This window comes from Lonchura striata, chromosome 16 (assembly GCF_046129695.1).
Source record: "Lonchura striata isolate bLonStr1 chromosome 16, bLonStr1.mat, whole genome shotgun sequence".
Taxonomy (NCBI): domain Eukaryota; kingdom Metazoa; phylum Chordata; class Aves; order Passeriformes; family Estrildidae; genus Lonchura; species Lonchura striata.
Window position 1 is genome coordinate 3,058,122 of NC_134618.1, and position 27,544 is coordinate 3,085,665.

The window sequence follows — 27,544 nt, forward strand, 5'->3', positions numbered from 1 at the left end:
CCACCTTGACGCCTGTCCAGCCACCCGCCCGGCCGGGCTTAACCCCAGTGCTGCTGGGCTGAGCCCCGGCACAGCCCGGCCGGGGCAGCGGCACCTCGGGCTGCTCGGGACTGTCCTGGGGCAGCTCGGGACAAGGGCACGGAGAGAGAAGTCCAGGAGCCTGGTGGGGATCCTGCACAGGGTGGTCCTGCCAGAGATGGGGTTTGTGTGGGCTTTGAGTGCGAGGGGAGGAATGGGGCAACCTCAGAGGGTGTCCCACCAGCGTGCCCTGAGCTCCTGGGGGGTCCTGGGCAGCAGCACTGACCCTGCCCTGCCCTGCTCTGCCGGAGATGTCCTGGGATAAGCCCTGCCAGTGGGTCCTCACTTTCCATCGGGACACAAAAACCACGCTCTGGAGCTTGGAGCATCTGTAGGACACAGGGCTTAAAGGTTTGGGGAACAGCCTTAGTTCGGGATGGGAAACACCTGAGGATTTGTGGTGATGCAATGGGAAATGAGCTGGGAAAAGGGAAAAAACTGTTCCCTGTGTGGCACTAAAAACCTCGGGGGCAGAGCCCTCAGCCCCTCCCGGGCATTTCCCGTTTTCCCTCCTGGCTTGCCTGGTGGGTGGGGACGGTGCTGGGAGCTCCCTGCTCTGCCCAGTGCCTCTGTGCCAAAGGGGGAGCTGAGAGCAAAGCCGGGGTCCCCCTGCTGAGGTTGGTGGCTCTGGGAGTCCCCCGCTCCTCTGGCAGCCCCCATCCAGTGGGATTGAGAGCAGGTGATGCTCCAGGGCTGGCAGACCACACTCTGCCCCTGGCAGCTCATCAAAACCACCCCGGGGAGGCCGCTGACCTCATCCTGTGTCCCAGGTTATTTCCCCACCAGGCTTCAGCACGGGCTCTGTGGAATCTTTTACCAGTTTCCAGGAAAGAAATAGAAAGTAAAAGCCCCAGCAAGAGGAGCCTGGGCAGCTAACTAGAAAAGCCATGGCTGAACCTTCCCTGTCCCCTGCTCCCTGGAGATGCAGCAGGCTGGCACCACTCACACCCACAGCTCCAGAACAGCAATCCCTGCCCTGCAGCTGCTCTTCCCTGCCCTGGTTCCCCCAGGCTGCTTTGGGAGGAGCAGGGGTTCTCTCCCCCAGCATTCCCACACCACAATACCCCAGCTTGGCCCTTCCCCTGGGAGCCTGGCACCTCCCCAGCTCCCACCAGGCACGGCCATGCCCACGGGACCAGGAGTTGCAGAGGGACATCCAGGCTCCAGCCTTGCCACCCAACTTTCCCACAGGCTCTGTCTCCCTCTTCCCTTTTGGCCGCAGTGGAATTCTCCTCTCCCTCTATTTTAATCCTTCCTTCTGGGAATTTATAGATCAGGAGGGAGAAATGAGAGATAGGGATACGTGCACCCCCTAATAGGCACTGAGCACATATTGACACAAGGTGTAATCAATCTGGAAGCTAAAAAGAGCTGAACCAGCACAGGTCAGCCAGCCAAAACCCACAAAACCTCGTTGGGAAGTTTAAACAAGCCCTGCCTTCAGCTGGGAGCAGGTTTATCCCTGCCTCCAGCAGCCCTCCCCGGGAAATATCGAATGAGATGCAATGGGAAAATAAGGAGGGTAAATAAGGAAATCCCTTCCCAGAGTGGTTGCAGTGCAGGGAGGAGGTGGACGCATCTCCACCTTTAGAGATCCTTGAGGATCTCCTCCAGGCCTGTCTGCACCCCTCAACCTCCCTGGCCCCCTCATCTCCAGGTGGCTCCTGTGGCAGGAGATGCTGGGACCTGCAGCTGGTGGTCCCTGCACCCTCAGCCACCGTGGGGACCTGGCTTTGGTCCCCACCACACGTGTCCCCTTCCCAGCGTGTCCCTGGCCAGTGTGGACCCCCGTGTGATCCCCCACCCCTTCAGCCCGGCAGATAAACTCCCAGCCCGGACCAAAGTCTGAGCCCCTCCCCTGGTTGCCATGGAGAAGGCTGTAATGGTATTAGGAAAAGCAACAAAATCATTTAAAAGTACTTTTTAAACCTATTTAAAGTCTAAGGAATCATTTACCTTCCCCAGCAGCTCCTGTGCCTGCAGCTCCCTCCCCAGGGAGCTTCCCAGTCCCTTTGGGTGGGACGTGCCACCAGCTGTCCCTGGTGTCCCTGCTCTGTCCCTGGGCTGGGGAGGGGACAGGGCTGGGCCACGTCTGCTGTGGGACCCCGGCAGGTCCCTGCTGCATCCCCACCCATCAGGGTGAGTGACCAGGGACACTTGGACACCAGCAGGGACAGCACCCACCCAGCAAGGCCTGGGCAGCAGGGAGGTGACACGTGTGGCATGGCACAGCTGAGTTAGGGAGTATTTTTAGCAAATCTTGCCAAATATTGTCCCTGTCTGGAGGAGAGCATCTTGCGTTGCCAGGGCAACCAGCACTCCTCGCTGAGGACCAAAAACGTGCCCCACGGAGAGGGGAGGGGTGGCACCGGCACCACGGGGCTTGTGCCACTCTCCTGGGCACCCCAGCAGGGACCCAGCCCCAGGAGTGGTGCTTTGCCTGATGCTCACCCACGTTTCTGCTCATCCTGGTCCCTGCTGCTGGACATGGGGACAGGGCAGCGGTGGCAGCTGCTGGTAAAGGTCCCCGTGGGCATCTCTGAGTGCCACCTGCTGCCCTGCTGCGGCTGCAGAGCCTCGTGTGGAGCTTGGGAAAGGTGCCCCGTGTCCTGGCAGCTGCAGGGATGCCAATTCTGTCCTGGTGGCCCGTGTGGCCACCACGTCACCAGCACCAGCCTGGCCGGGCTGGTTGGACTGGGAGAGGTGAGGACGTCCCCAAGAGGTGACTCAGGCTGGCCAGAGCCCTTGCTGGAGGCAAAGATGGGAAAATTCCCAAACATTGAGGTGTGGGGAAAACAGGGGGCCCTGGGAGCGGGGATTTGGAGGTGCATGGAGGCAGGGAACAGCCGTGGCTGCCAGAATGAAACCGGGCTGGGGCAGGGAGCAGAGGGAACGAGGCAGCCACCGTGCCTAGGGCATGCTGAGGGCAGTGCCAGGGCGGGCAGGAGGTGTTCTCCATGTGCCAGGGTGGGCAGGGGAGGTGTTCTCCATGTGCCAGGGAGGGGAGAGGTGTTCTCCGTGTGCCAGGGTGGGCATGGGGAGGTGTTCTCCATGTGCCAGGGCGGGGTGAGGTGTTCTCCATGTGCCACCTCGGCTCTCCAGAGCCGGACACGGAGGGAGCAGCCTGCTCCTCGGGGTGCCTGGGTGGAGGGACGGGCTGGGAGCGTGGCAGGCCGAGCAGAGCTTTCCTCCTGCCCCCATCGCAGCCCCACCCATCCTCCAGCGCATCCCCGCCCGCCGCATCCCAGCTCTCCTCCCAGCCCTGCAGGGCAGCGCCTGGAGGTGCCAGGGGGTGACAAAAGGGACGTGGGGTGGCAGTGGGTGCTGGCGACCTGTCGGACCCAGTGGTGGGCCAACGGAGAGACATTTCTTATCTCGAAGTTTACATACAAATACATCTTGTGTAAGCCTTCTATCAAACCCTAAAAGCTGCAAATCCATTTCCCACAGCAAGCCACAAGCCCAGCAGCCCAGGGCTGCATCAGCAGAGGGGTGTTCAGCAGGGCAGGGAGATGGTTCTGCCCTCAGCCCCCCGAGCACACCAACACCAACCCTGGCACCCCGGGACAGGGCAGACCCAGAGGGGAGCCTGAAGGTGGCCGGGGCTGGAAGAACCTTTGCTGTTCCTCCTGGGGGAGCTGAGCGAGGCTCTGCAGCCCCCTCCCCTCCCTTCTCCGGGCTGCGAGAGCTGGGGCTGTCCAGCCTGGAGAATTCCTTGTGGCAGCCTGAGGGCTTGGAAAAGTGACAGAGAAAAGCTTTTCCTCAAGCCACGAGAAACGGTGGTGGTTTTAAACTGGGTTAGGTTGGATATAAACAGAAAATGTGCTGGGGGGATCGGTGGGAGGGGGGTGCCCGGGGATTGGCCATCCCTGGGGCAGCGAGGCTCGGGCACCGGGTGGCAGAGGGCTCCCCTGGCATCCCGGGTGGCAGAGGGCTCCCCTGGCATCCCGGGTGGAATCTGGCAGATCCGGGAGCGGACTCGAGCTCCCTTTGCTGGCGCTGGAAGCCAGATGGAGCCACTCGCTGCTCTGAGCCCGTGCGGCTCTGCCGGGAGCCGGGACCGCTCCCCCTGCTCCGCTCGGGGGTCCCTGGGGGGCACAGGGCCGCGTGTGACCCTGCGGGGCTGGGGGACAGGTGGCAGCCAGCAGCGGGCTCGGTGCGGGACTGAGCGCCCCAAAGCTTCCCCCGAGCTCCGCGGGCTCGGGGCGGCTCCATCCCCTAAAGCCGCGCTCCGGGGCTGCTTTTAGGTCTAAGGTGTGCCTGACAAGGAGAGTGAAAATCCCCCAGGGCACAGCCGGGATCTGGGTCTGCTGGGCTTGCGTTTAGTCCGGAGTGCTGGTGGAGATTCAGTGACGCCCCAAAACTTCATTTCTCAACCCGAATCTGCTTTTTGTGGTGTTGCCCGGCACAAAATTGGCTTCGTGTTCCCAGCCCCCGGAAAAAGTGGTCACTGTCACTGCTGGTGTCGGTAGGGCACCTGGCACCCAGGTTATTTATTGCATAAACAACGCCGTGTTTGCGTATGTTAATTGCCCGTTAATTGGAACGGGCTCGCTGCGGCTCGGGGAGCGCCGGTGTGATGGGTGGGGCTGTTCCCCCCCAAATCAGGGTCTCGGGGTCCGGGACGGCATCCGGGGCTGTGGGATGGGGGTGCCCATCCCTGGGGTGTCCATGTGGGGCTGGGACCCCTGGGACCCGCCCGGGGAGCGGAGCTGCAGCTGCCGAGGCTCCGGCCGTGGGCAGGGTGTGAATTCGGCTCCGCCGGGTGTGAAGAGACTGTGAATTCTCATCAACACTCCCATTACCTTAATAAAATTACTTCAGGTCTGTTAAGTTCTTTTGCAGAAAAACAAGCCGTCATTGCAGGGTTTGCTGGCTTCTCCTTCCCCTGACCCCCCCGAAACGCTCAGCCCCTGGCTCTGGCCCCTGGGCACCTTCACTGGGGGGTTCTGGGTCTCCTGGAGCAGGTGAGGAGCTCTGCTTGTCACGGAGCTGTGCCAGGGTGGCCCCTCTCCCTCTCATCTGCTGAGCTCTGACAGATCCTGAGGAGTTATTCAGAGCTTTGGGCTTTTTTGAACATTATATTGTCAAAGCTTTTTTTTTTCTGTGGGAGACAGATCCTTACCTAAACTCACCCACTCTCCAGAAATAGCAGCAATAATAAGCCTGAAATGAGGAGATTAAGAGCTGGAATTCATTCTAGAATCGTGGAAGAGTTTGAGTTGGAAGGGCCCTCTAAAGGTCTCCCAGTCCATCTGATTGTTCCCTGTTTCAGGTTTTCCAGTGTTTCCCTGCATTCCCTGTTACCCTCACTCTGACCCTGGAGATTCTCAAAACACTTTTGGCTGTGGGATTTGTCCCATTCCAGCCTGGCAGGTCCCAGTTTGGAGCCAGCAGCAGCACCCAGACCAGCACAAGCCATTTCTAGCACTGTCAGGCTTGTTTCAGTGCATGCTTTTCTTTAAAACATCTTTTTCCACACAGCAGCTCTGACGGGAAGGGGTGAATTGGGAAAGGCCTTTCCTGCACCCAGAACTCAGATCCTGGGAGCACTGGAGCAGCTCGTTGGCATGGGAGGTTCAAGGACTGTAGGAATCAAGAGGAAATTTCCTGGAAGAAAATCAGATACAGTGGGATGGGCTTGGAGCAGGTGATTGGTTTAGTGGGTTAATTATTGGGCTAATCAGCCCTTGGAATCATGGAATGCTTTGGGCGGGAAGGGACCTTAAAATCCATCCAGTGCCATGGGCAGGGACACCTCCCACTGTCCCAGGCTGCTCCAGCCTGACCTTGGGCACTGCCAGGGATCCAGGGGCAGCCACAGCTGCTCTGGGCACCCTGTGCCAGGGCCTGCCCACCCTCCCAGGGAACAATTCCTGCCCAATATCCCATCCATCCCTGCTCTTTATTCATTCTCAATTTCTCCTCTATTACTTTAAAAACCTTTCCCCTTGTCCTGTCACTGTTGGCCCTTGTTAAAGGTCGCTCTCCCTCTCTCCTGTCAGCCCCTGGAGCACTGGAATATCCCTGCACTGGAGATGGAGGCCATCCCTGTAGCCAGGTTTGGGAGTGGTCCATAAAGGGGCTGGTTCCTCCTCCCTGGCTGCCCCGGGGATGTTCCTGAGCTCCTTGTTCCAGTGTCTGCTGTGGGCTGAGCTGGGAATACAGAACCCTCCTGGGAAGCACCACTGCTTTCCCTCCAGCAGCTCCCAGGGTGGCTGTAAGGTTTGGAGCCACCTTAAAACCCAGGTGGAAGCCTCTGGTAACCAGAGTTGGTAGCAACAGCGCTGGACCTCCCGGGAGAGGCTCCTTAGAGCTCCTTCCTTGGCTCCTCAGTCGCTGCCTGCCCAGCCCTGTGAGAGCCCCTGGCCTCTGAGCACATGGATCTTGGAACTGCTGCAGGGAAGGAGGATGTGAGTATTCTGACGGAGCACCTTGCCGCCCGAAAATCCAGCTCTGAAGGCCTGCAGCCCCTTCAACAGCACTCTGCCAGGGAAATGCCAACCACAGGGCAGAAATGCTGCAGTTTGTTCAGCTCCTGAGGAGCTGGAGGGGCTGAGCTCTCCCAGCAGCTCTGGTGGCTGAGAGGCAGGGGGAGAGGAGAGCCCAGCTGGGGCTGCTCTGTGCCTGCAGGTGCAGCTGGAGGACGGGAAGCAGGAGATGCACCAGCCTGGAGACCCACAGGAGGAGATGGGGAAGCTGCCTGGCTCCAGGACAGACTTCCCAGCCAGGATGGTCCTCGGTGAAGAGGAAAAACTGAAGGTAAAACTTTGGGAGTTGGAGGGAACTGAGCTGTGATGCTGTGTCAGGCCAGTGGATCCACAGGGGGAGATCTGGGGGGAAATTCCTCCTTTGGTGGGGGGCTGTGTTGTGCTCAAACATCACATTGGCCTCAGAATCCATCCCTGGCCTTCACTGCCTTTGTCTCTCCCAGATCTCCAAAGACCTCCTGGATCTCCAGATAGAGACAAACAAAATGAAGGAGCGTTACGAGACTGAGAACTTCCAGCTGAAAACCACGGTAGCCACCTTTGGGAACAGCCAGTTCCAGCCTGCCAGAGCCTTCCCCAGCCCTGCAGCTCCACACAGCCTGTTCACTCTGCCTGCCTCCTCCTGCCTTTGGGGGGCTGAGTTCCCCCAGCAGCCCAGGTGCCAGGAGCTCCCGGGCAATCCTTTTTGGAGCCTGTGCTGTCCCCTTGTCAGCGTTCAGGAGCACACAGAATCCCAGGATGTGATTCCATGCAGGTGCTTTATTGAGAGCTCTGGCAATCAGGGGTGCACACCCAAATCTGACTCCAACACGGCTTTCGAGCTGAACGTATTTTATATTCTATCCTTATATAACTTACATATTCATTATTAATCTTATGTTGTTCTATTGTATACATTGACATGAGTTTCTCGTGATCTTTCTTAGGTCCCTGACCACAGTTTCTCATGATTATTCCTATGATTAAACAGTAATTATATTTAATCACTAAACAATCATCACATCTAACAATTCTATCAATTATCATGTACAGGTGCAGTTCTAGCAAGTACAAGTTCTTCATGTGCTTAGGGTGTTGATTTTTCCAGGCCCTACTAAACTTATTTTTCCTTTTAACCTTAAATCCCCATGATTTTAAAGCCCCTTTGCTGTGGCCCCGAGCAGATGCAGGCGCTGGAGAGGCGGCTGCAGGAGCTGGAGCGGGGCCGGCAGGAGCTGGGCGAGGAGTTCATCATCCTCAAGAGCAATTACCTGGCCCTCGGCAGAGAGCTGGACAAGGAGGTGAGAGAGGCTGCAGGGCTCATCCCAGGGCTCATCCCAGGGCTCATCCCACAGATCCAGCTCCAGTCACATTCCCTGCTGCACAGGAGCCTCGCTTGGCTTTCCTTTGTGCACCCCCCTCATGGCTCAGGTCCAGGGAGCACAAATTGTACAAAGGTTCTTGTTGAGGGACCTCTTAAAGGCCACCAAGTCCACAAAAACCATCCAGTGCCACTCCTTCCACTGTCCCAGGCTGCTCCGAGCTCCATCCAACCTGGCTTTGGGCACTGCCAGGGATCCAGGGGCAGCCACAGCTGCTCTGGGCACCCTGTGCCAGGGCCTGCCCACCCTGCCAGGGAACAATTCCCAATTCCCAATATCCCATCCATCCCTGCTCTCTGGCAGTGGGAGCCATTCCCTGTGTCCTGTCCCTCCATCCCTTGTCCCCAGTCCCTCTCCAGCTCTCCTGGAGCCCCTTTAGGCCCTGGCAGGGCTCTGAGCTCTCCCTGGAGCTTCTCCTCTCCAGGGGAGCACCCCCAGCTCTCCCAGCCTGACCCAGAGCAGAGGGGCTCCAGCCCTTGGGGATCTCCCTGGGCTCCCCTGGACTCTCTCCAGCAGCTCCAGGTCCTGCTGCTGTTGGCCCCAGGGCTGGAGCAGCTCTGCAGGTGGGGTCTCACCTGAGGGGGCAGAGGGGCAGAATCTCCCCCCTGCTGCCCATGGCAGGACTCAGCCCAGCCCAGGGGGGCTCGGGGTCCCAGCACACACGGCCAGGACATGTCCAGCTCTGAGCTGTGACATGGCACAGCCTGGCCCTGGGCTTGTCTCCAGGGATTTGATGTAACACAGCTCCTCACATGGCCTGCAGAGCTGCCCTCAGTGGGGACAGGCTGGGGACAGGCTGGGGATGGGATGGGGACAGGGATGGGGACAGGTTGGGGACAGGGATGGGGACGGGATGGGGACAGGTTGGGGACAGAACTGGGGACAGGCTGGGGACAGTTTGGAGACAGTTTGGGGACAGAGCTGGGGACAGGCTGGGGACAGGGATGGGGACAGAACTCGGGACAGGCTGGGGACAGGGATGGGGACAGGCTGAGGACAGTCTGGGGACAGTTTGGGGACAGGGCTGTGCTGACCCCTGGCCCCGGCAGCCCCGGGCGCAGCCCCCGCGGGGGTCGCGGCGGTGCCGGGGCCGGGGCCGGTCCCTCCGCTCCACCGGCCGCTTTGTTCCCCTTTTTTCTGCTTGGCTTGTGAACGGGTTGGAGCCGCTCTCATTCCCAGCGGCGGCGAGAAGGGGCCTGGCAGCTTTCAGGTCGACAAATTTATAAAAACACCCAATTCAAAGCAACTTTCTGACGGTTCCTTAAGGGACAGACGCCTTCCCGCTGACTGCTAGCTCAGCAAAGATTAAGCAGAGGCTTTTGGACCCAGATTTGTGTATTTCTTTGGCTACTTCAATAGTCCTTCCTGTGTCCCCTCCCTCTCCCCCTCCTGCTTCTCCTTCTTTTTGAATCCAGTGGAGTGACTGACACCTCCTGCTCCCTCCCTCCCCCAGCAGACTTTGGCTGCCTCAGCTCGCTGACCTGGTTTTCCACGCCGGGAAGATGTGCAGCAGGAATGCTGCTCTGGTCCAGTGTGGATGGGCTCTGGCAGAGCAGGATAATGATCACCCGTGAGTTAGTGACCCTTGGGGAGAGCTCGTTTGCCTCCCAGCAGCTGAGAAATGGGAATTTCTCACGAGGAGGAGAACTCGGCTCTCGCAGGGGGTGATCCCACCCTGCGAGCCCGCTGGAGCACGGGGCTGAGCTCCCAGTTGTGCCGGGCTCAGGAGGAATCGCTCAGCCATCAGCAGCCTCAGCTGCTTCTTGTCCCCAAGGGGGTGCAATGTGTTTGTCGAAATCTGGATTTTCAGGCAGCTGACATCTCTAAACGATGGGTTTAGCAGGTTAGAGGTAATAACACAGTTTTCACATGGATCCCGGGATGGTTCCGAAGGTGAAAGCACGTGGATTCAGGTCTGTGCCAGACAGCATCCTGAAGAACCATAGAGTCAAGGAATGTTTTGGGGTGGAAGGGGCTTTAAAGCCCATCTTATTCCAGCCCCTGCCACGGGACACCTTCCCCCAGACCAGGCTGCTCCAAGCGGTGCTGAAGCAGGGCCAGAAGCCAGAGGTGAATTCCTTGGATGTCCTCCATATGCCGAGGAGTTTACCCCAGTTCCTTGGCTCCGACTCCCAAAAATCCCTGCCTGAAGCCAGAGAGGCTCTGACTTGGCAGCCTGGGACTTGTCGCGACATGGGCCTCTCGCTCATTATTTTCCCAGCGCGGACTTTCCCAAAGGAAATGGGAAAAGCAGCCTGCGGTTCTGCCCCCTCCCCTTCCCCGCGCTCTTCTTGGGGAGACAATGAACCTTTTACACATTCCCAATTACAAGTGCTACTTGTGACCTTGCCAATATGTTGTCATGGCTGCTCGGCGCAGGAGCAGCTCGGCGAGCTCATTCACGGCCCCTTGTCCGGGAGCAGCCGGAGCCTCCGGTTCCTTTGTGCGGGGATGCGGCACCGCCGCGGCCCCGGCCCTGCCCGGCCCTGGGGAAGCGGGACATGCCGGCCAGGCACTCGGGGCTGTTTGCTGACTCGCTGGAAATTCTTCCTTTTCAAGGCTCTGACCTTTCCCCGCTCTCCGTTTCCTTCTCCCTTTGTCCCCCAGGCTCGCTCCGGCTGCCCCCGAGGGGACCCAAACCCGCTCTGGGTTCCACGCCGGGGTTTTCCCTGGAGCCACGCCAGGCTCGGGAGCTCAGGAAAAGGCAGCGAAGCCCAACTCAAACTGCCCTTTTTTTTTTTTTTTTTTTTTTTTTGGGGGGGGGGCTAAACCGGTCCTTGTGACCCCTGCGATCAAATTGTCAGGGCTGACAGCTGCAGATGGATCGCTGCGGGCCGGGAACAAGCGGAGCTGTCTCTGCCGAGCTGTCAGGTTTCACAGCTGTATATCTCACCTCTTTGTCAGCCTCCTTTCTCCGCGCTCTCCCCCAGCCCACCCCGTGCTATCTTTTGATAAGCTATTCTCTCCACGGATGACTCAGATGACCTCTGCCTCCCATCCTCCCGATTCACTGCCATGGTAACAATTCCTCAAGCTTGTCCCCAGTCATAAACCCCTTCGGAGCTTTGTTATCTACACAGAAACCCTCCTGGGAGACATGAATTCCCCCAGTGTTCCCTCCAGATCACCTGTAACCAGCTTTTCTCATTCCGATCCTCTTTATCTTTTGGAAATGTGTCACTTGGCACCAGCACAGCTGCCTACAGGGGCTGTGGGCTGGCTGCTGCTGAGGAGAGGCCTTCCAGCCAAACTGGGAATGTCATCCGGAGGGATGGAGGGATGGATGGATGGATGGATGGATGATGGATGGATGGATGATGGATGGATGATGGAAGGATGGATGGATGGATGGATGGATGGATGGATGGATGGATGGATGGATGGATGATGGAAGGATGGATGGAAGATGGGTGGATGGATGGAAGGATGGATGGATGATGGAAGGATGGATGGGTGGATGGATGGATGGATGATGGATGGATGGTAATGGATGGATGAAGGATGGATGCATGGATGGATGGATGAAGGATGGATGGAGGATGGATGGACGGATGGTAATGGATGGATGAAGGATGGATGGACGGATGGACGGATGGACGGATGGATGATGGATGGATGATGGATGATGGATGGGTGGATGGATGGAAGGATGGATGAATGATGGATGATGGATGGATGAATGATGGATGATGGATGGATGGATGGATGGATGGATGGATGGATGGATGGATGGATGGACGGATGGATGGAGACCTGGCCCTTGCACTGTGGAGCCCAGCACTGCTCAAAGCTGTCCCATGGGTTTGGACGTTGCTGAAGTGTGAAGCTGAGCGGCGGGTGCAGAGTGGGGGCAGGAGGGAGCTGGAGGCCTGCAGAGGTGGTGGCAGAGCTGTGCCCAGGGCTGGCACTGGGCTCTGGATGTGAGTGTGGGATGTGCAGAGGGATGCCATTCCATGGGAATAACCCCGCTGCCTGGCAGTGCATTCCGTGAGAACCCGAAAATCACCTGGTGCTCATCATCCTATCTTTGGATGTAGGAGACAGAACTAAAATGAAAATTTGATTTGGGGAGGGAGTGCCTGCCTGGAGCACACACCAGGAGCAGCAGGGATGTGCTGGCCAGAGGGGGATTTCAGAAGTTCTTTCCTTCTTGTTTGACCTTGCAGGTGATGAGGAACGAGGAGCTGACCCAGGAGCTGCTCAGCCTGGCCAAAGGGAGCAGCCACCCCCCTGGCTCAGCCCATCCATCCTGCCCGGGGCTGGGAGGAGGGGGAGCAGCAGGACACCCCCGCTCTGCTCGGCGGGGGAAGGTAAGGGACTCTCTGCCCCTGCACCAGCCCCTCGGAGAACAGAGACCTGCCAGCCCCCTTCTCCTGTCCTCCTCTCTCCCCAAACCAGCCCGAGGATGCAGCTGCCTCTGAACACGAGCAGCAGGAGCTGCAGAGAAACGTGAGTGAGCGGGGGTCTGCTGCAGGATCCTTGGGAAGCAGAGGGGGATTGATTCCGACTGCGGCTGGCACCTCCCGCTGCTAACTTGAGTTTTGTGCATCAGCTGATGCCTCGATTCATTTGAAATCCTTTTTTTAAACCCTGCAATGGCAAAACAAGACAGGAATAACTCCAGATGTGCAGGCAGAGCTGAGGAGGGCAGAGGTGATTCCCTGGGTCCTTGCCCTGGCAGGGGGAGCACAGACAGGAGCTTAGAAGCCAACAAGTGCAGAGGACACTTTCTTCCTTCTTTCTCACACTTGAGAACTCTGGGGGTGATGCAGCACCCAAAACGGAGAGCACAGAGATGGTTCCTGCCTCCTCCCCATCTGCAGCCCTTGCAGAACCAGCTTGGGCTCCGCCACCAGCTCCTGCTGGGAATCTGACTCTCAACGTGAGCGTTTCCCTCGGGAGAGCGACACATGTGCACCTCCACGTGCCCTGGCTGTGCCTCAGACACCATTCCTGCCCGCTGCAGGGCACCAGTCCCTCCCACTCAAACCAGTACTTCCCCCAGCACGTCACTGCTCAGCTGGACAAGTGCTCAGCTCGAGGTTCTCCTCACTTTGTCCTCTCTTCACGCAGCCTTCTGCCTCATCTTCCTCTTCGTTTGTCCCTCAGTTGCTTGGAAACCAGGATCACATAAAAGTGGAGCTGGAAAAACTGAAGAAAACGCACTATGAGCAGCAGCAGAAGCTGGAGGAGCGAGTGTGAGTGTCCCTCTGCTTGGCCAGGCGTTTGTGGGACTTGTTGCAGCTGGATTTGACCCATGGGAGCAGGAGAGGGGCAGTCTGCCCTGGGGGGTACGGGGAAGGAACGAGGCCTGGAAGGAAAATCAGATGTTTTCAAGGCTCTTCAGAGCTGCCAGATGAAAGTTGGTGGTGTTCAGGGACACCTTGAAAATCCACTCTCTGTGACACACAGCCAACAAGTGACACCCCAGCCCTTGCCCACACAGTGGGTTTTCCATCACCTTGGAGTGGGGTTAGTGTCCCAGGAAAGGCTGCCCCAGCAGGAATGCTACAGACTCACCCCTCTGAACACTGGGTGCTCATCCTCGGTGGGGAGAGATTTTGTGGCACTGGTTTTACACATATTTGGATGCTGGCAGCTGCTGCCGGGAGATTTCTGTCATTCCAAAGTGCTTTTCTTCCCAAAGCTGGTTGTGTTGGACCTATGGAGAATCCCAGAATGGGTTGGGTTGGAGGGGTCCCTAAAGCCCATCTCATTCCACCCCTTGCCATGGGCACGGACACCTTCCTCTATCCCAGGTTGTTCCAAGCCCCGTCCAGCCTGAACTTGGACACTTCCAGGGATGGAGAAGGAGTTTGGGCAGCTCAAATAAACCCAGTTTCCCGCTGTGTGCGCAGGCTGGCGCTGGGGAAGGAGCTGCAGGAGGCGAAGGGAGCGGCCGGGGACAGCCGGCACAGGCTGGCGCAGCAATCAGCGGTGAGCTCGGGCTGCCTCCTCCCCTCCGCCTCCTCCTGGGCTGCCGGGGCTGCGGTGCCCTGAATCCAGGTGCTCCTGCAGCTCTCCCTCTCCGGGGATTGTGGCACACCGAGGTTCTCCCCGTGCGGTTTCCTCCTGCACGTGGTGGAAGTGCTGCTTGCAGAGCTGGTGGGAGGAATTTTGTTCGCTGGTTTTCAGAAAGAGTTGGTGGAATCACCGGGGTTGGGGGTGGCAGATGACAGAAGGTAGCAGGGGAATAGGGATTATAAACATTTCCAGGAGGTTCCTCTGAAAATCCAGGACCTTCTCAGCTCTAGTGAAGCCAAATATGTGAAAATGAAGACCCTCAGCTCTTACAAAGTGTCTCAGCTCCCGCTCCTCGGCTGGAGGACCAGGCCAGCAGGATTTTTGTTTGCTGTGCCAGGTGCTGCTCACATCCCAGGGCCAGCTCCGGGAGGTGGAGGCGGAGAACTCCCGGCTGCAGCTGCAGCTGAAGGAGCTGAACGAGGAATATCGTTCCCGGCTGGCGCAGCACATCAGGGACCTGGCGGTGGGTGCCCACCCGGGGCTCTCCTGGCTCACCTGGGAGGTGCCACAGATCCATGGGATATCCTGAGCTGGAAGGGTTCCACAAAGATCATGGATCCAGCCCCTGGCCCTGCACAGACACCCCAAATCCCCCCCTGGGCATCCCTGAGATCATTGTCCAAGCACTCCTGGAGCTCTGGCAGCCTCAGGGTTGTGCCCGTTCCCTGGGGAGCCTGGGCAGTGCCAGCACCCTCTGGGGAAGAACTTTTCCCAAAATCCAGCCTGACCCTGCCCTGGCCCAGCTCCAGCTGTTCCCTCAGCTGTCTCTGTACTTGCACCCTCCTCTTGTAGGCTACTGCCAATAAATAAGAGTAAATACATAAAGAAAGGGGTTTTTAAATCCCTGTAATCTGACCAAGAAAAGTCCCAGCAGAAGCTCACCAATAATTTTGTGTGGCCCTACAGGAAATCTGAGTGTGTGGGGGGGGCTGCCACAGAATCATGGAATGGGTTGGAAGGGACTTTAAATCTCATCCAGTGCTACCCTGCCATATCCAGGGACACCTTCCACTGTCCCAGGCTGCTCCAAGCCCTGTCCAACCTGGCCTTGGGCACTGCCAGGGATCCAGGGGCAGCCACAGCTGCTCTGGGCACCCTGTGCCAGGGCCTGCCCACCCTCCCAGGGAACAATTCCTTCCCAATCTCCCGTTCATCCCTGCCCTCTGGCAGGAGGAAGCCATTCCCCCTGGATTTCCCTCTCTGTGCTTTTCCAGAACTACATGGACAGCAAACCCAGCAGCGTGACAGGACCCAGCAGAGCCCCAGCTGGCCACGCTGCCATGAAGAACTTTGTGGACAGCATGCTCGGGGACATCCGGGCTTCCTACAGGTCCCGGGAGGAGCAGCTGGCTCGGGCAGCCCGGGGCTACAAGAAACGCATGAAGGACTTGGCCAAGAAGCACGAGAACCTGCTCATTGCCTACGGGTAAGGCTCAGCCTCTGCTCCTCAGGGCTGGGAAAAGCTGGGAAAGCCCCAGGACACCCATCCCCTGCCCTAGAAGGAGGTGAGGGTCTGGAATGCACGTTTATCTCCCTGCTCCTGGCAATCCGGGATCAAGCTGCCTCCAGCTGCACATCAGGGTGCTCTGGACCCCACGGAGCTGCTTTGCACATATGTTCCTCCCACTTAGAATGCAGGGTGAGAGATGGATCCCGCGGTGGATGGTGTGGAAATGCAGAGGTACCACAAATAGCTCCACCTCCCAGCCCGGCCCTGCAGCGCTCTCAGCTCTCTCAGCAGCTTGGGCTGTGGGAAGCAGCAGAAATACTTGTGGTAGGAAAGCCACAAATAGCTCTAGGACAAGCTCCCTGCAGAAGCTCTCACAGGGCGGGCAGGAGCGGCAGATCCAGCGCGTGGCACGCGGAGGAGCAGCGGGGCTGCCCGGTGGTGTCCCCGAGCAGGGAGCAGGGACTGAGCTGTGCTCTTGCAGGCTGCAGCGGGAGCAGATCCGGACCCTGGGCACCAGCGCCATGGATTGTGGCCCTGCCGAGCTCCACTTGTCCATCACAGACCCAGAGCTGCTGAGCAACAGCTCCCGGGAGCTGAACCGCCTGCGGCACGAAAAGGCAAAGCTGGAGACGCAGCTCCAGGAGCTGCAGCAGGTGGGGAGGGAGCTGGGGCTTGGTGGGAAGGGTCCCATCAGCCCCTTCCTTAAGGCATTTGTAGGATTGGTTAGGTTGGAAAAGCTCTCCCAGATCAGCGAGTCCAACCATTCCCCCAGCACTGCCAAGGCCGCCACGGAGCCGTGTCCCCAAGTGCCACCTCCACGCTCTCCCTGAGGATTTGCTGTGCCTGTGGCACAGGCAGGGAACACAACAGTCATCTCCATGTGGCAGAATCATGGAATATTGGAATGGTTTGGGTTGGAAGGGACCTTAAATCCCATCTCATTCCATCCCTGCCATGGCAGGGACACCTTCCACTGTCCCAGGCTGCTCCAAGCCCTGTCCAACCTGGCTTTGGACACTTCCAGGGATGTGGAAATGTCCTCCCACTGGGCAAATGTGGGTCTTGATTTGCACAAGATGCATTTATTTAGAAATTCAGACAGGAGACCTGAAACCTTCAGACTGTACAACCCATGGTTTCCTTGCTGTGGCACTGGTGGCTGTGGGAGTGCTGGGATACCTTGTGCCACTTCCAAGGGCACAGAAAAGAGGGATAATGTCTTTTTACATGTGCAGACAGTGACAGGACAAAGAGGATGGATTTAAACTAAAAGAGGAGAGATTTAGGTTGGATGTAAGGAAGGAATTCCTGGCTGGGAGGGTGGGCAGGCCCTGGCACAGGGTGCCCAGAGCAGCTGTGGCTGCCCCTGGATCCCTGGCAGTGCCCAAGGGGAGACTGGGCAGAGCTTGGAGCAGCCTGGGATGGTGGAAGGTGAGGGGGTGGGATGGGATCATCCTTAAAGCCCCTTCCAGCCTAACCCATTCCATGGCAGCATTCCTGAGAGTGGCAGGATCTGGGGTTGAATGGGCTCATGGTTACAGGAATTCTGTTCTTCCTTTGCCTCCAGAAAAGCCTGAAGGGAGCCTCTGCCTTTCCAGCGCCTCCGGAGCAGTGAGTGCTGTTTCTTTCTTGGGATATCTGCCATTCCAGATTCTCGTGGATGTGTGGATTGAAGGATCTTTTTTTGCCTGGCTGGGGGCAGCAATAAGCAGGGAAAGGGAGCTGCTGGGCCTGCTCTGGGAAGAAGAGGCAGCTGTCCCCTCTTCCTGCAGGAAGAGATTTCCTGCAGACAAGGTCACTGGGCCTCGATCCAAGAAAGCTCTTAAGCACATATTTGATTTAATCATGTTTTTAGCCCCACTGACCTCTTTAAAACCGAAGTTAAGCATATGCCCAAGTGCTTTGGTGGATAACCTGGTGGATAACCACCAGTTTGGGATGGTCCTGGTTTTCCTCCTTCCCAGCCCAGGAGTTTGGCTGGAATCCTTTGGTGCCACTGTGCTGACACCTCCCTGGCTTCCCAACAAACCCTGAAATTGCTAAATTTTGATGGGTCTCTTCCTCCTGCTCCATTATCCTGCTAAAACTCAACCAGCTATAGCTGTGGAGAGGTGGAACAAAGCGCAGGAGAAACCTGAGCTGGGTTTTTTCAGCCCTTTAAAAGACGTGGTCACCTAGAAAACATGTCAAATATTCCATTAGCTGGATGCCAGCACTGAGGAGTGGGTGAGTGCCAGAGCCCCTGGCCTCTGGAGGGGTGTCTCAGGCACAAGCTTGAGCCTCAACCAGCTTCTGTCATGTGTTCCACACTGAAAATAGCAGTGGTCCGTGAGGAAATGCAGCAATTTGGGCAGACACTGCATGAGCGGGGCATGCAAAGTCCAGAACCTGAATTTCAGTGATGCATCTCAGCATTTGGGGTTTTCTTAGCTGCCCTGAGACCCATGCACTCCAAATTCTGCTGGGTTAATCCGTGCCATCCCCTTGCTCCTCCAGCTGAGACAGGAGCCCTGGTGCAGCTCCGAGTCCCTGTGCCTCTGGCTTTGTTGGAGGGTGGGTTGGGATGGGGCACCTGGAGCCCTGCTGCTGGCACTGCCCTGGGGCTCCCCAGCAGCACCAGCTCCCTGCTGAGTGTTCCCTTCTCCTCTGGCTCCCACGGGGACCCAGAGGGGACACGGTGCATTCCTGCACAGCCCCACAGCCCAAATTCCCCCAGCTTCTCTGCGGGACCTGTGTTCTCCTCCCGGGGGCTGGACAGGCTGGGAAGGGCTTTCCCAGGCCAGGCTGGGCACACAGCTCACCTCTCCTGGTGCTCGGTGCCCAGCACGGCGCCCTGCTCCCGAGGGCGAGTGCCAGCCCCTGGCACCCAGGGCTCCCTGAGCCAGCACGGTCAGGGCTCTTCTGTCACCCCGATTCTTAAGATTTTCTAAGTTTACATTCTGTTAGAAAACTTTCTCACACAATTTTCTATAAACAACATATTATTTTACATTCCTTCATAAAGGTAAAGAAACTTAATATACTGGTAGTTTACCCAATAAAAAAATAACACATTCACTCTCCAATCCACTGTCACCTTTAAAAAAATATATAAAAATTAGAATCAAAAAAGAACCCTTCTTCTTTTCCTCACTAATAGCAGGAACTGGCGTTGTGCTTTCACGTGTCCTATAGCAACACTCTTCTGCCTTGATGTGGTTTGGAACAGCCCCGGCCGTGCCTGGGGAGCCCCAGGCTGTGGGCAGGGCTGTGCCACACGCCCTGGGGAAATCTGGGCACTGGGAGAGGAAAGGTTCCCGTTCTGGGCATGAGGGTGGGGCGGGCACCGGCTGCGTGGAGCTGTGTGACCTGCACAGGGGCTGGATTTGTGTCTGGGCATGACCCCAATGAGCTTTTCTGTCACAGGCAGCTGGATGAGGAGGGCTGGGCAGAGGTCAGGAAGAAGCTCCGGGAATTCACACTCAACACCCAGGTAAAAGTCTGGAACAGCCCATTGGAGGGCAGGCTTATCTCTCAGCCACAGGCAGAGATGTGCTGCTCAACTCCTGCCCTGGGGCTGCTCCAGGCTGGAGCAGGAAACTTCCATGGAGTTATTCCCACACAATGTCCTGAGTGGGAAGGGTCCATTGGGATCATCCAGTCCAGCTCCTGGCCCTGCACAGACACCCCAACAATCCCACCCTGGGCATCCCTGAGATCATTGTCCAAACCCTCCTGGAGCTCTGGCAGCCCTGGGGCTGTGCCCATTCCCTGGGGAATCACTCTCCATGGAGCCTTGCTGTGGCTTTGGCCTCAGCCCTCCAAGCAATGCTGGCAGGTCCCAGCTGCTGGTGCCTCCAGGCTTTACTGTCCCCGCTGCTAAAGCAGGGACAGCAGCCTCTTGTCACTCCTCATTTCAGAACAACCTTTTGGCATCTCTGTAATAAACTGGGGCTGATTGCTGCCCTGTGCTGGCACTGCTGGGACATCTCCAGTCCTGGGGGCAGTTGTGGGCCACCCATGACAGGAAAGGACATGGAGGGGCTGGAAGGGGTCCAGAGAATGGAACAGAGCTGGGAAGGGGCTGGAGCATCAGGAACAGCTGAGGGAACTGGGAAGGGGCTCAGCCTGGAGAAAAGGAGGCTCAGGGGGACCTTGTGGCTCTGCACAACTCCTGACAGGAGGGGACAGCCTGGGGGAGTCAGGCTCTGCTCCCTGGGAACAGGGACAGGAGGAGAGGGAACAGCCTCAGGCTGGGCCAGGGGAGCTTTAGGTTGGATATTTGGAATATTCCTTCATGGAAGGGGTGGTCAGGCACTGGCACAGCTGCCCAGGGCAGTGGTGGGCTCCCCATCCCTGCAGGGATTTAAAAGCCGTGTGGATGTGGCACCTGGGGACATGGGTTAGTGGTGGCCTTGGCAGTGCCAGATTAACACCTGGATTCCAGTGGGCTTTTCCAACCTACAGAATTCCACGATTCTTTGATTCTATTCAGCCTGGTTCACGTCTAGGCTGAATCTGAACCAGCTTTCCAGTTTGGTTCCTGCTGGCTGCAGGGATATTCCCTTCCATGTCCTGCCTTCCCCTGTCCACAGCAACCTGAGGGAGGGCTCCACCACTCCCTGGGCATGTAAAGCCCATTCCCTGGGCATGTAAAGCTCATTCCCTGGGCATGTAAAGCCCACTCCCTGGGCATGTAAAGCCCATTCCCTGGGCATGTAAAGCTCATTCCCTGGGGATGTAAAGCCCATTCCCTGAGGATGTAAAGCCCATTCCCTGGGCATGTAAAGCTCATTCCCTGGGGATGTAAAGCCCATTCCCTGGGGATGTAAAGCCCATTCCCTGGGCATGTAAAGCCCATTCCCTGGGCATGTAAAGCCCATTCCCTGGGCATGTAAAGCCTATTCCCTGGGCATGTAAAGCCCATTCCCTGGGGATGTCAAGCTCCACACCTGCGTGGGGCCTATCTCTGTGGTCAGAAGAAGGGAGATGTTGTGGCAGAGGGGTTGGAGTGGTGGGGAAGTGGTCAGAAGGTCGGACTCACACAGCACAGAGGGGCTGAGCGCCTCACTCCCATGGCACAGATCTCCTTTTTTCCACGTTTTCTCCATGTTTTCTTGGCCCTGCAGGAGGACCTGGAGCAGCAGAGAAGCCAGCTGCTGACTCGGGCTGTGGCTGCAGAGGAGCAGGTGTCGGAGCTGCAGGGGTACATCGATCAGCACCTTGCCAGGTGAGATGGGGACCCCTCTCCAGGCTTGGTGCCAGCTCCCTCCCTGTGCCCACTGCCAGCCCTGCCACCGCGCTGCCAGCACGGCCCATGTCCCACTGCTCCTCCAGCTGTGCAGGCAGCTGCCACCACCCCTTGTGCCACAGGGCAGCAGGACAGACACACCCCACACACCACTCGTGTCCTTCCCCGTGTGCTCACCCATCCTTGGGAGGAATCAGGATCATGGAATGGGTTGGGAGTGACACAAACGTTCATCCAGCTCCCCTGCCATGTCCAGGGACACCTTCCACTGTCCCAGGCTGCTCCAAGCCCTGTCCAACCTGGCCTGGAACACTTCCAGGGGTCCAGGGGCAGCCACAGCTGCTCTGGGCACCCTGTGCCAGGGCCTGCCCACCCTGCCAGGGAACAATTCCTAATTCCCAATATCCCATCCATCCCTGCCCTCTGGCAGTGGGAGCCATTCCCTGTGTCCTGTCACTTTATGCCATTGTCCAAAGTCCCTCTCCCACTCTCTGAGTCTCTTTAAGCACTGGAAGGGGCTCTAAGGTTTCCTTGCAACCTTCACAGGCACTTAAAATCTAAAGCCTAATCTAAAGCCTGAAACCTTCAGAGTTCCTCTTTTCACAGGTTCTAACCCCAGTGCTCCCAGCAGCCCTGATCTGTGTTCCCCTCCCAGGGCTCATCCTGCCCTGGAGCAGGGAGAACAGCAGGGCAGGGAGAGGACAAGCAGGGCAGGGGTGTCAGGGCATGATGCCCCCGCTCCTGCTGTGCCTGCCCAGCTGTGGGCTCAGCTCAGGCTCTGCCCTGACCTGGCACAGCCCAGGAATGCCTTTCCTTTGGGAAAAGCAGCGGGACCTGCATGCCAGGCTCAGCTCCTGGCACGGCTCATTGCCCGGGGACCTTGAGTGGTGACACGGGCACTTCCACACTGCTCATTGTGAGTGACAGTGGCACTTCCACACTGCTCACTGTCAGTGACAGTGGCACTTCCACACTGCTGTGAGTGACAGTGGCACTTCCACACTGCTCATGTCAGTGACAGTGGCACTTCCACACTGCTGTGAGTGACAGTGGCACTTCCACACTGCTCATGTCAGTGACAGTGGCACTTCCACACTGCTGTGAGTGACAGTGGCACTTCCACACTGCTCACTGTGAGGGGTGACAGTGGCATTTCCACGCAGGTACAAGCAGGAGCTCCTGCGGCTGAGGAACACCAGCGAGGTGCCCCTGGTGCCCGGTGCCAGCCACGAGCCAGAGCAGCCCCAGCTGTGGGAACAGCCCACCCCAAGGGAGGTCTGTGCTCCATGGGCTGCCAGGCAAGGATCCTCCTCGGGCTGGGAGGTGGGAACGGCGAGAGGAACCAGGTGGGTGTTTGTGCTCCTAAATTCACAGGACTAAAATGAGACAAGTGCAGCTCATCCGTGCCCATCAGGCTGCAGGAATTCTGCTCTCCCCCGAGCACCCCTTGGATCCCAGGCAGCTCTCACTGCTGGGCTCCTGCTCCTGCTGGAACGCTGTTCCTGGATGAGACCTGGACCTGGACCAAGGGCTGCTCCTGCCTCACTCCCCTCCCCTGGGAGACAGCGCCAAGGCTGGCTCAGACCAGGATTTGTTCTGGGCTTGGACAAAGGGATGAGCTGCTCTTTCACTGTAAGGGTGGTGAAAGGCTGCCCAGAGCAGCTGTGGCTGCCCCTGCATCCCTGGCAGTGCCCAAGGCCAGGCTGGACAGGGCTTGGAGCAGCCTGGGATAGTGGAAGGTGTCCCAGCCCATGGCAGGGGGTGGAACAAGAGGAGCTTCAAGGTCCTTTTCAACCCAACCCATTCCATGATTCTGTGATTCTGTGGTGGGAAAACCCCATTTTCCTCTGTGTTTCAGTGGAAAATGCAATATTATATTGATGAGCAGGGCAAAACTGATCCTGCACAGAGCAGAGCTGGAAAGGATGGCAGAGCAAAGCCAGGGGCAGCTGCTGCTCCAACTCCAAGACCATCCAGCAGCTCAAAGACAAAGCAAAAACCTCAGAGGAACAATCAACCAAAGCTTTATTTTTAACACTTAAATTGAAATAAAGCAGCAATCATCCAAAAAGAAGCACCGGAGCTTCACCCCTTAAATCCTGCGTTAACCCCAGGATTTCCAGGTCTGATTTTCTCCTCCCTTGCTTTGCTCACACTCTGGAAAAATGAAAATCTGCCGCCCTGCGAGTCCCCAGGACAAATGCTGGCCGAGCGCTCTGTCCTAAGCCGAGCCAAGGGCTGGAGTGGCTCTGCCCCTCAGTGCCAGGCTGCAGGAGGCTGCTGTTAAGCCAGGCTTAGCCAGGCTGGGCTCAGATCTGGCTTTGCTGGGCGCTGCCCTGCACCTCTCGCCGCACCTCCTTGATGTCATAGGCCCAGACCTGGTCCAGGCCCTGGCCCAGGGTGCTGCTGGGGGTCCAGCAGGGGAAGGGGTAGCGCCCGGCCACCACCCGCGCGTCGTCGGGCAGCTCTGCCAGCAGCTTGGTGGCCAAGGGAGGTTTCTGGGGAGAGAGACACAGCCAGGACAGGCAGCCTTAGGACACGGTGACACAGTGGCAGTGCCACCAGGGAGCGTGGGGAAGCTGCTGGGACATCAACCCTCCAGAGCACAGGGCTGGTGCTGGGTAAGGCTGGGACTTGGAACAAGCCGTGAGCAAAGGGACAAGAGGAATTGCCTCAAGTTGCACCAGGGGAGGTTCAGGTTGGATATTGGGAACATTTCTTCCCTGAAAGGTGAAAGGCACTGGCACAGCTGCCCAGGGCAGTGGTGGGGTCACCATCCCCGCAGGGCTTTAACAGACAAGGATGTGGCACTTGGGGACATGGCTCAGTGTGGCCCTGGCAGTGCTGGGGGAATGGCAGGACTCCATCCCAGAGGGATTTTCCAACCTCCATGATTCCATGATTCTATAAATCCAAATATTGCGTAGCACCAAACCACTCAGCCACAGAGATGCTCACTTGGCCTTATTCCATCCCAGATCCCCTCTCTTTCCCAAAAAAAGTCCCCTTGAGCTGGCCCAGAACAACTCAGGGTGTGAGGGGCTGACTCACCACGCTGGGGGCCAGGAACACGATCACGTTGTGGCAGTCTGAGAGATTCACCTTAAAAGAGAAGGAAAAGGGGAATAACGAGCAACAGGCAGAGCAGGAACAACTGTTTGAGTGTCCAAACCTTGTGGGTGATCTTTGGAACCCTGGAGGGAGCAAAGATGCCACAAAAGATGTGGGATGGGGAAGGGTGGGTGTGAAAGCAGCACGTCTTGGGAAACACCTGCCTCCAGCACCATCCCAGACCCACATTCCCTGATGGATTCTCTCTGGTCAGGCTGCAACTACCTCATGTCAGCCTGAGAAGCTCATGTCTGCAGATGAGCCTGTCAGCAGCACCCACACCTCTCCTCAGAGCTGCTCCAAGCAGCAGAACTGGCCATGGGCTGCCCCAGCTGGCATTCCCTGGAAAGGACGATGGATTTCCACCTCCCAGAAGAAGTGTGGGATGGGGCAAGCAGTCATGAACAAATCCATCCTGGAGATGCAAACAGAGCTCTGGCCCCGCCCTGAGCACATCCAGACCCTCGGGATGCTGTTACCTTCCACAGATCCTTCTTCAGGAAGGAGACCTTCCCGTGGTACCCAGCCTTCCAGGCACGGTAGTTGGCCAGGCAGAGCAGCCAGGGGTTGAGCTCATAGCCCAGGGCTGGCCTCAGCCCCTGCTTGTAAGCCTCGAGCACCTGGAGAGGGAGAGAGGGAGGGCTGAAAGCCAAAGCACCTCCATGCTTTGGGGCAGGATTTGGGTGGGCAGGGGCTGCTGCCCAGCTCCACTCACCCCATCCTGCTGGCTCACAGGCAGGGTGACCTCGGAGCTCAGCACCACCCAGAGCCCTCGCTGCCACCCTGCTCCCTGCATGCGTCTTTTAGGGCTGCCAAAGACCACCTGGGGCCATCTAGAGCTGGCCTGGACCACCTAGGCCTGCCTAGAACCACCCAGGGCTGTTTAGAGCCACCTAGGACCATGCTGGGTCACCTAGAACCACCCAGGACAGTCTAGAACCACCCAGGACACTCATTAGGAACACGCAGGGACACCCAGCACAACCTAGAACCACCTGCAGCTGCCTGAGACCATCGGGGACCCTCTGGGACCACCTGGGATGGTCGTGGACCGCGGCCAGGAGGGCACCCAGCAGCACGGCCAGCAGCCGGGCGGGGGTCTCCCCTTCACCCCACCGCTGCGTGCCGCCCCGCTCCCTGCCCTTCGGCCACCCCAAAGCCCCGGGAGCCTTACGAGCCGTCCGTCTCCGGAGCCCAGATCCACGGTCTTGCCGGCGCGGCCCCGCAGCAGGGCCAGGCTGTTGGCCACCTGCCGGGGGCTGGAGGGCTGGAAGGGCACCTGTGGGCACAGCGGGTCAGGGGCGGGCGGGCAGAGGGGCCCGGGCGGGCAGAGGGGGCCGGGGTGCTGGGGAGGGCCCGGGGTGCTGGGGAGGGCCCAGGGTGCTGGGGAAGGGCTCGGGCAGGAGGGATCTGGGGGTGCCGAGGAAGGGCTCGGGGTGCCGGGGAAGGGCTCGGGGTGCTGGGGAAGGGTTTGGGGTGCTGGGGAAGGGCTCGGGCAGGAGGGATCCGGGGGTGCCGAGGAAGGGCTCGTGGTGCTGGGGAAGGGGTCGGGGTGCTGGGGAAGGGCTCAGGGTGCTGGGGAGGGCTCAGGGTGCTGGGGAGGGCCGGGGTGCTGGGGAAGGGCTCGGACAGGAAGGATCTGGGGGTGCTGAGGAAGGGTTCGGGGTGCTGGGGAAGGGCTCGGGGTGCTGGGGAAGGGTTCGGGGTGCTGGGGAAGGGTTCGGACAGGAAGGATCTGGGGGTGCCGGGGAAGGGCTCGGGGTGCTGGGGAAGGGCTCGGACAGGAAGGATCTGGGGGTGCCGGGGAAGGGCTCGTGGTGCCGGGGAAGGGCCCGGGGTGCTGGGGAAGGGTTCGGGGTGCTGGGGAGGGCTCAGGGTGCTGGGGAGGGCTCAGGGTGCTGGGGAAGGGCTCAGGGTGCCGGGGAAGGGCTCGGGGTGCTGGGGAAGGGCTCGGACAGGAAGGATCTGGGGGTGCTGGGGAAGGGCTCAGGGTGCCGGGGAAGGGTTCGGGGTGCCGGGGAGGGCTCGGGGTGCTGGGGAAGGGCTCCGGGTGCCGGGGAGGGCCGGGGTGCTGGGGAAGGGCTCGGACAGGAAGGATCTGGGGGTGCTGGGGAAGGGCTCGGGGTGCTGGGGAAGGGCTCGGGGTGCTGGGGAAGGGCCCGGGCAGGAGGCCCCGGGGTGCCGGGGTGCCGGGGCCCCGGGGTGCCGGGGTGCCCGGTACCTGCAGGCGCAGCGGGACGCGGCGGAAGCCGGGCATCAGCAGCACAGCCCAGGTGGCCCACACGGCCGCCCCGCTAGCCGCGGCCAGCGCCAGCAGCCCCCGGGCGCCCAGCGCGCCCCCGGGCCGGGCCCAGCCCGGCTCGCCCGGCTCGCCCGGCTCCCAGCCCGGCTCCCAGCCCGGCTCCCAGCCCGGCTCCCAGCCCGGCTCCATGGCCGGCGGAAGGGCAGGGCGGCACGGCCGGGCCCCTTCCGCCGGGAGCGGCCCCGGGCGCCGGGACACGGCGGGGCACGGGGGACACGGGGACGGGACACCGGGACACGGGGGGACACCCGAGGGGACACTGATACGGGACACGGGGACACGGGGGAGCGGAGGGACACGGCCCGGGACACCGGGACACGGCCCGGGATACCGGGACACGGCCCGGGACACCGGGACACGGCTCTGGGACACCGGGACACGGCCCGGGACACCGGGACACGGCTCCAGGACACAGGGACACGGGCCGGGACACCGGGACACGGCCCGGGACACGGGGACACGGGCTCGGGACACCGGGACACGGCTCTGGGACACCGGGACACGGCCCGGGACACCGGGACACTGCTTGGGACACCGGGACACGGCGGGGCACGGGGACTCGGATACGGGACACCGGGACACGGCTCCGGCACAGGACGGACGCGGCCCCGCGAACCCGCGCTGCCCCCCGGGCTGCAGGAGGGACACAGCCGTGCGTGGTTGTGTGCGGGTGTGCACAGGGGTGTGTGAGTGTGAGTGTGAGTGTGAGTGTGAGTGTGAGTGTGAGAACAGCTCTGTGTGTGTGTGTGTGTGTGTGTGTGTGTGTGTGTGTGTGTGTGTGTGTGACAATAGTTCTGTGTGTGTGATAACAGCTCTGAGTGTGTGTGTGTGATAACAGCTGTGTGTGAGTGTGATAACAGCTCTGTGTGTGTGAGTGTAATAACAGCTCTGAGTGTGTGAGTGTGATAACAGCTCTGTGTGTGTGAGTGTGATAACAGCTCTGTGTGTATGTGTGTGTGTGATAACAGCTGTGTGTGTGATAACAGCTCTGTGTGAGTGAGTGTGACAACAGCTCTGTGTGTGTGAGTGTGATAACAGCTCTGTGTGTGTGTGTGTGTGTGTGTGTGTGTGTGATAACAGCTCTGTGTGAGTGAGTGTGACAACAGCTCTGAGTGTGTGAGTGTGATAACAGCTGTGTGTGTGTGTGTGTGTGTGAGTGTGATAACAGCTCTCTGTGAGATAACAGCTGTGTTTCTGGTGTGACAACAGCTCTGTGTGTGAGTGTGTAATAACAGCTCTGTGTGTGTATGTGTGTGATAACAGCTGTGTGTCAGTGTGATAACAGCTCTGTGTGAGTGAGTGTGACAACAGCTCTGTGGGTGTTTGTGTGTGTGTGTGTGAGTTTGATAACAGCTGTGTGTGTGTGTGATAACAGCTGTGTGTGTGTGAGTGTGACAACAGCTGTGTGTGTGATAACAACTGTGTGTGTTTGTGAGTGTGTGAGTGTTATAACAGCTGTGTGTGTGATAGCAGCTCTGTGTGTGTTTGTGTGTGTGT

General features: G+C 58.8%; 2 protein-coding genes across 2 annotated transcripts; one reads left to right on the forward strand and one right to left on the reverse strand.

The window, feature by feature from the left end:
* Positions 1-6,423: 6,423 nt before the first annotated feature.
* CCDC78 (coiled-coil domain containing 78) lies at positions 6,424-22,708 on the forward strand. The gene is given in 17 exon segments (XM_077786795.1): positions 6,424-6,491; positions 6,712-6,840; positions 7,013-7,099; positions 7,733-7,849; positions 12,097-12,240; positions 12,329-12,379; positions 13,040-13,128; positions 13,789-13,867; positions 14,292-14,417; positions 15,169-15,380; positions 15,886-16,057; positions 16,972-17,015; positions 18,810-18,876; positions 20,513-20,613; positions 21,798-21,909; positions 22,523-22,574; positions 22,577-22,708. Coding segments are annotated over 17 exon segments (1,725 nt in total). The 5' UTR covers positions 6,424-6,458; the 3' UTR covers positions 22,687-22,708.
* ANTKMT (adenine nucleotide translocase lysine methyltransferase) lies at positions 22,636-26,176 on the reverse strand. Its single transcript, XM_077786941.1, has 5 exons — positions 25,967-26,176; positions 24,920-25,024; positions 24,225-24,365; positions 23,686-23,736; positions 22,636-23,132 (listed from the first exon to the last, which is right to left on the reverse strand). Exons 1-5 carry the CDS (start codon positions 26,174-26,176, stop codon positions 22,944-22,946), a joined length of 696 nt encoding a protein of 231 aa, XP_077643067.1. The 3' UTR covers positions 22,636-22,943.
* Between the last annotated feature and the right edge of the window lie 1,368 nt (positions 26,177-27,544).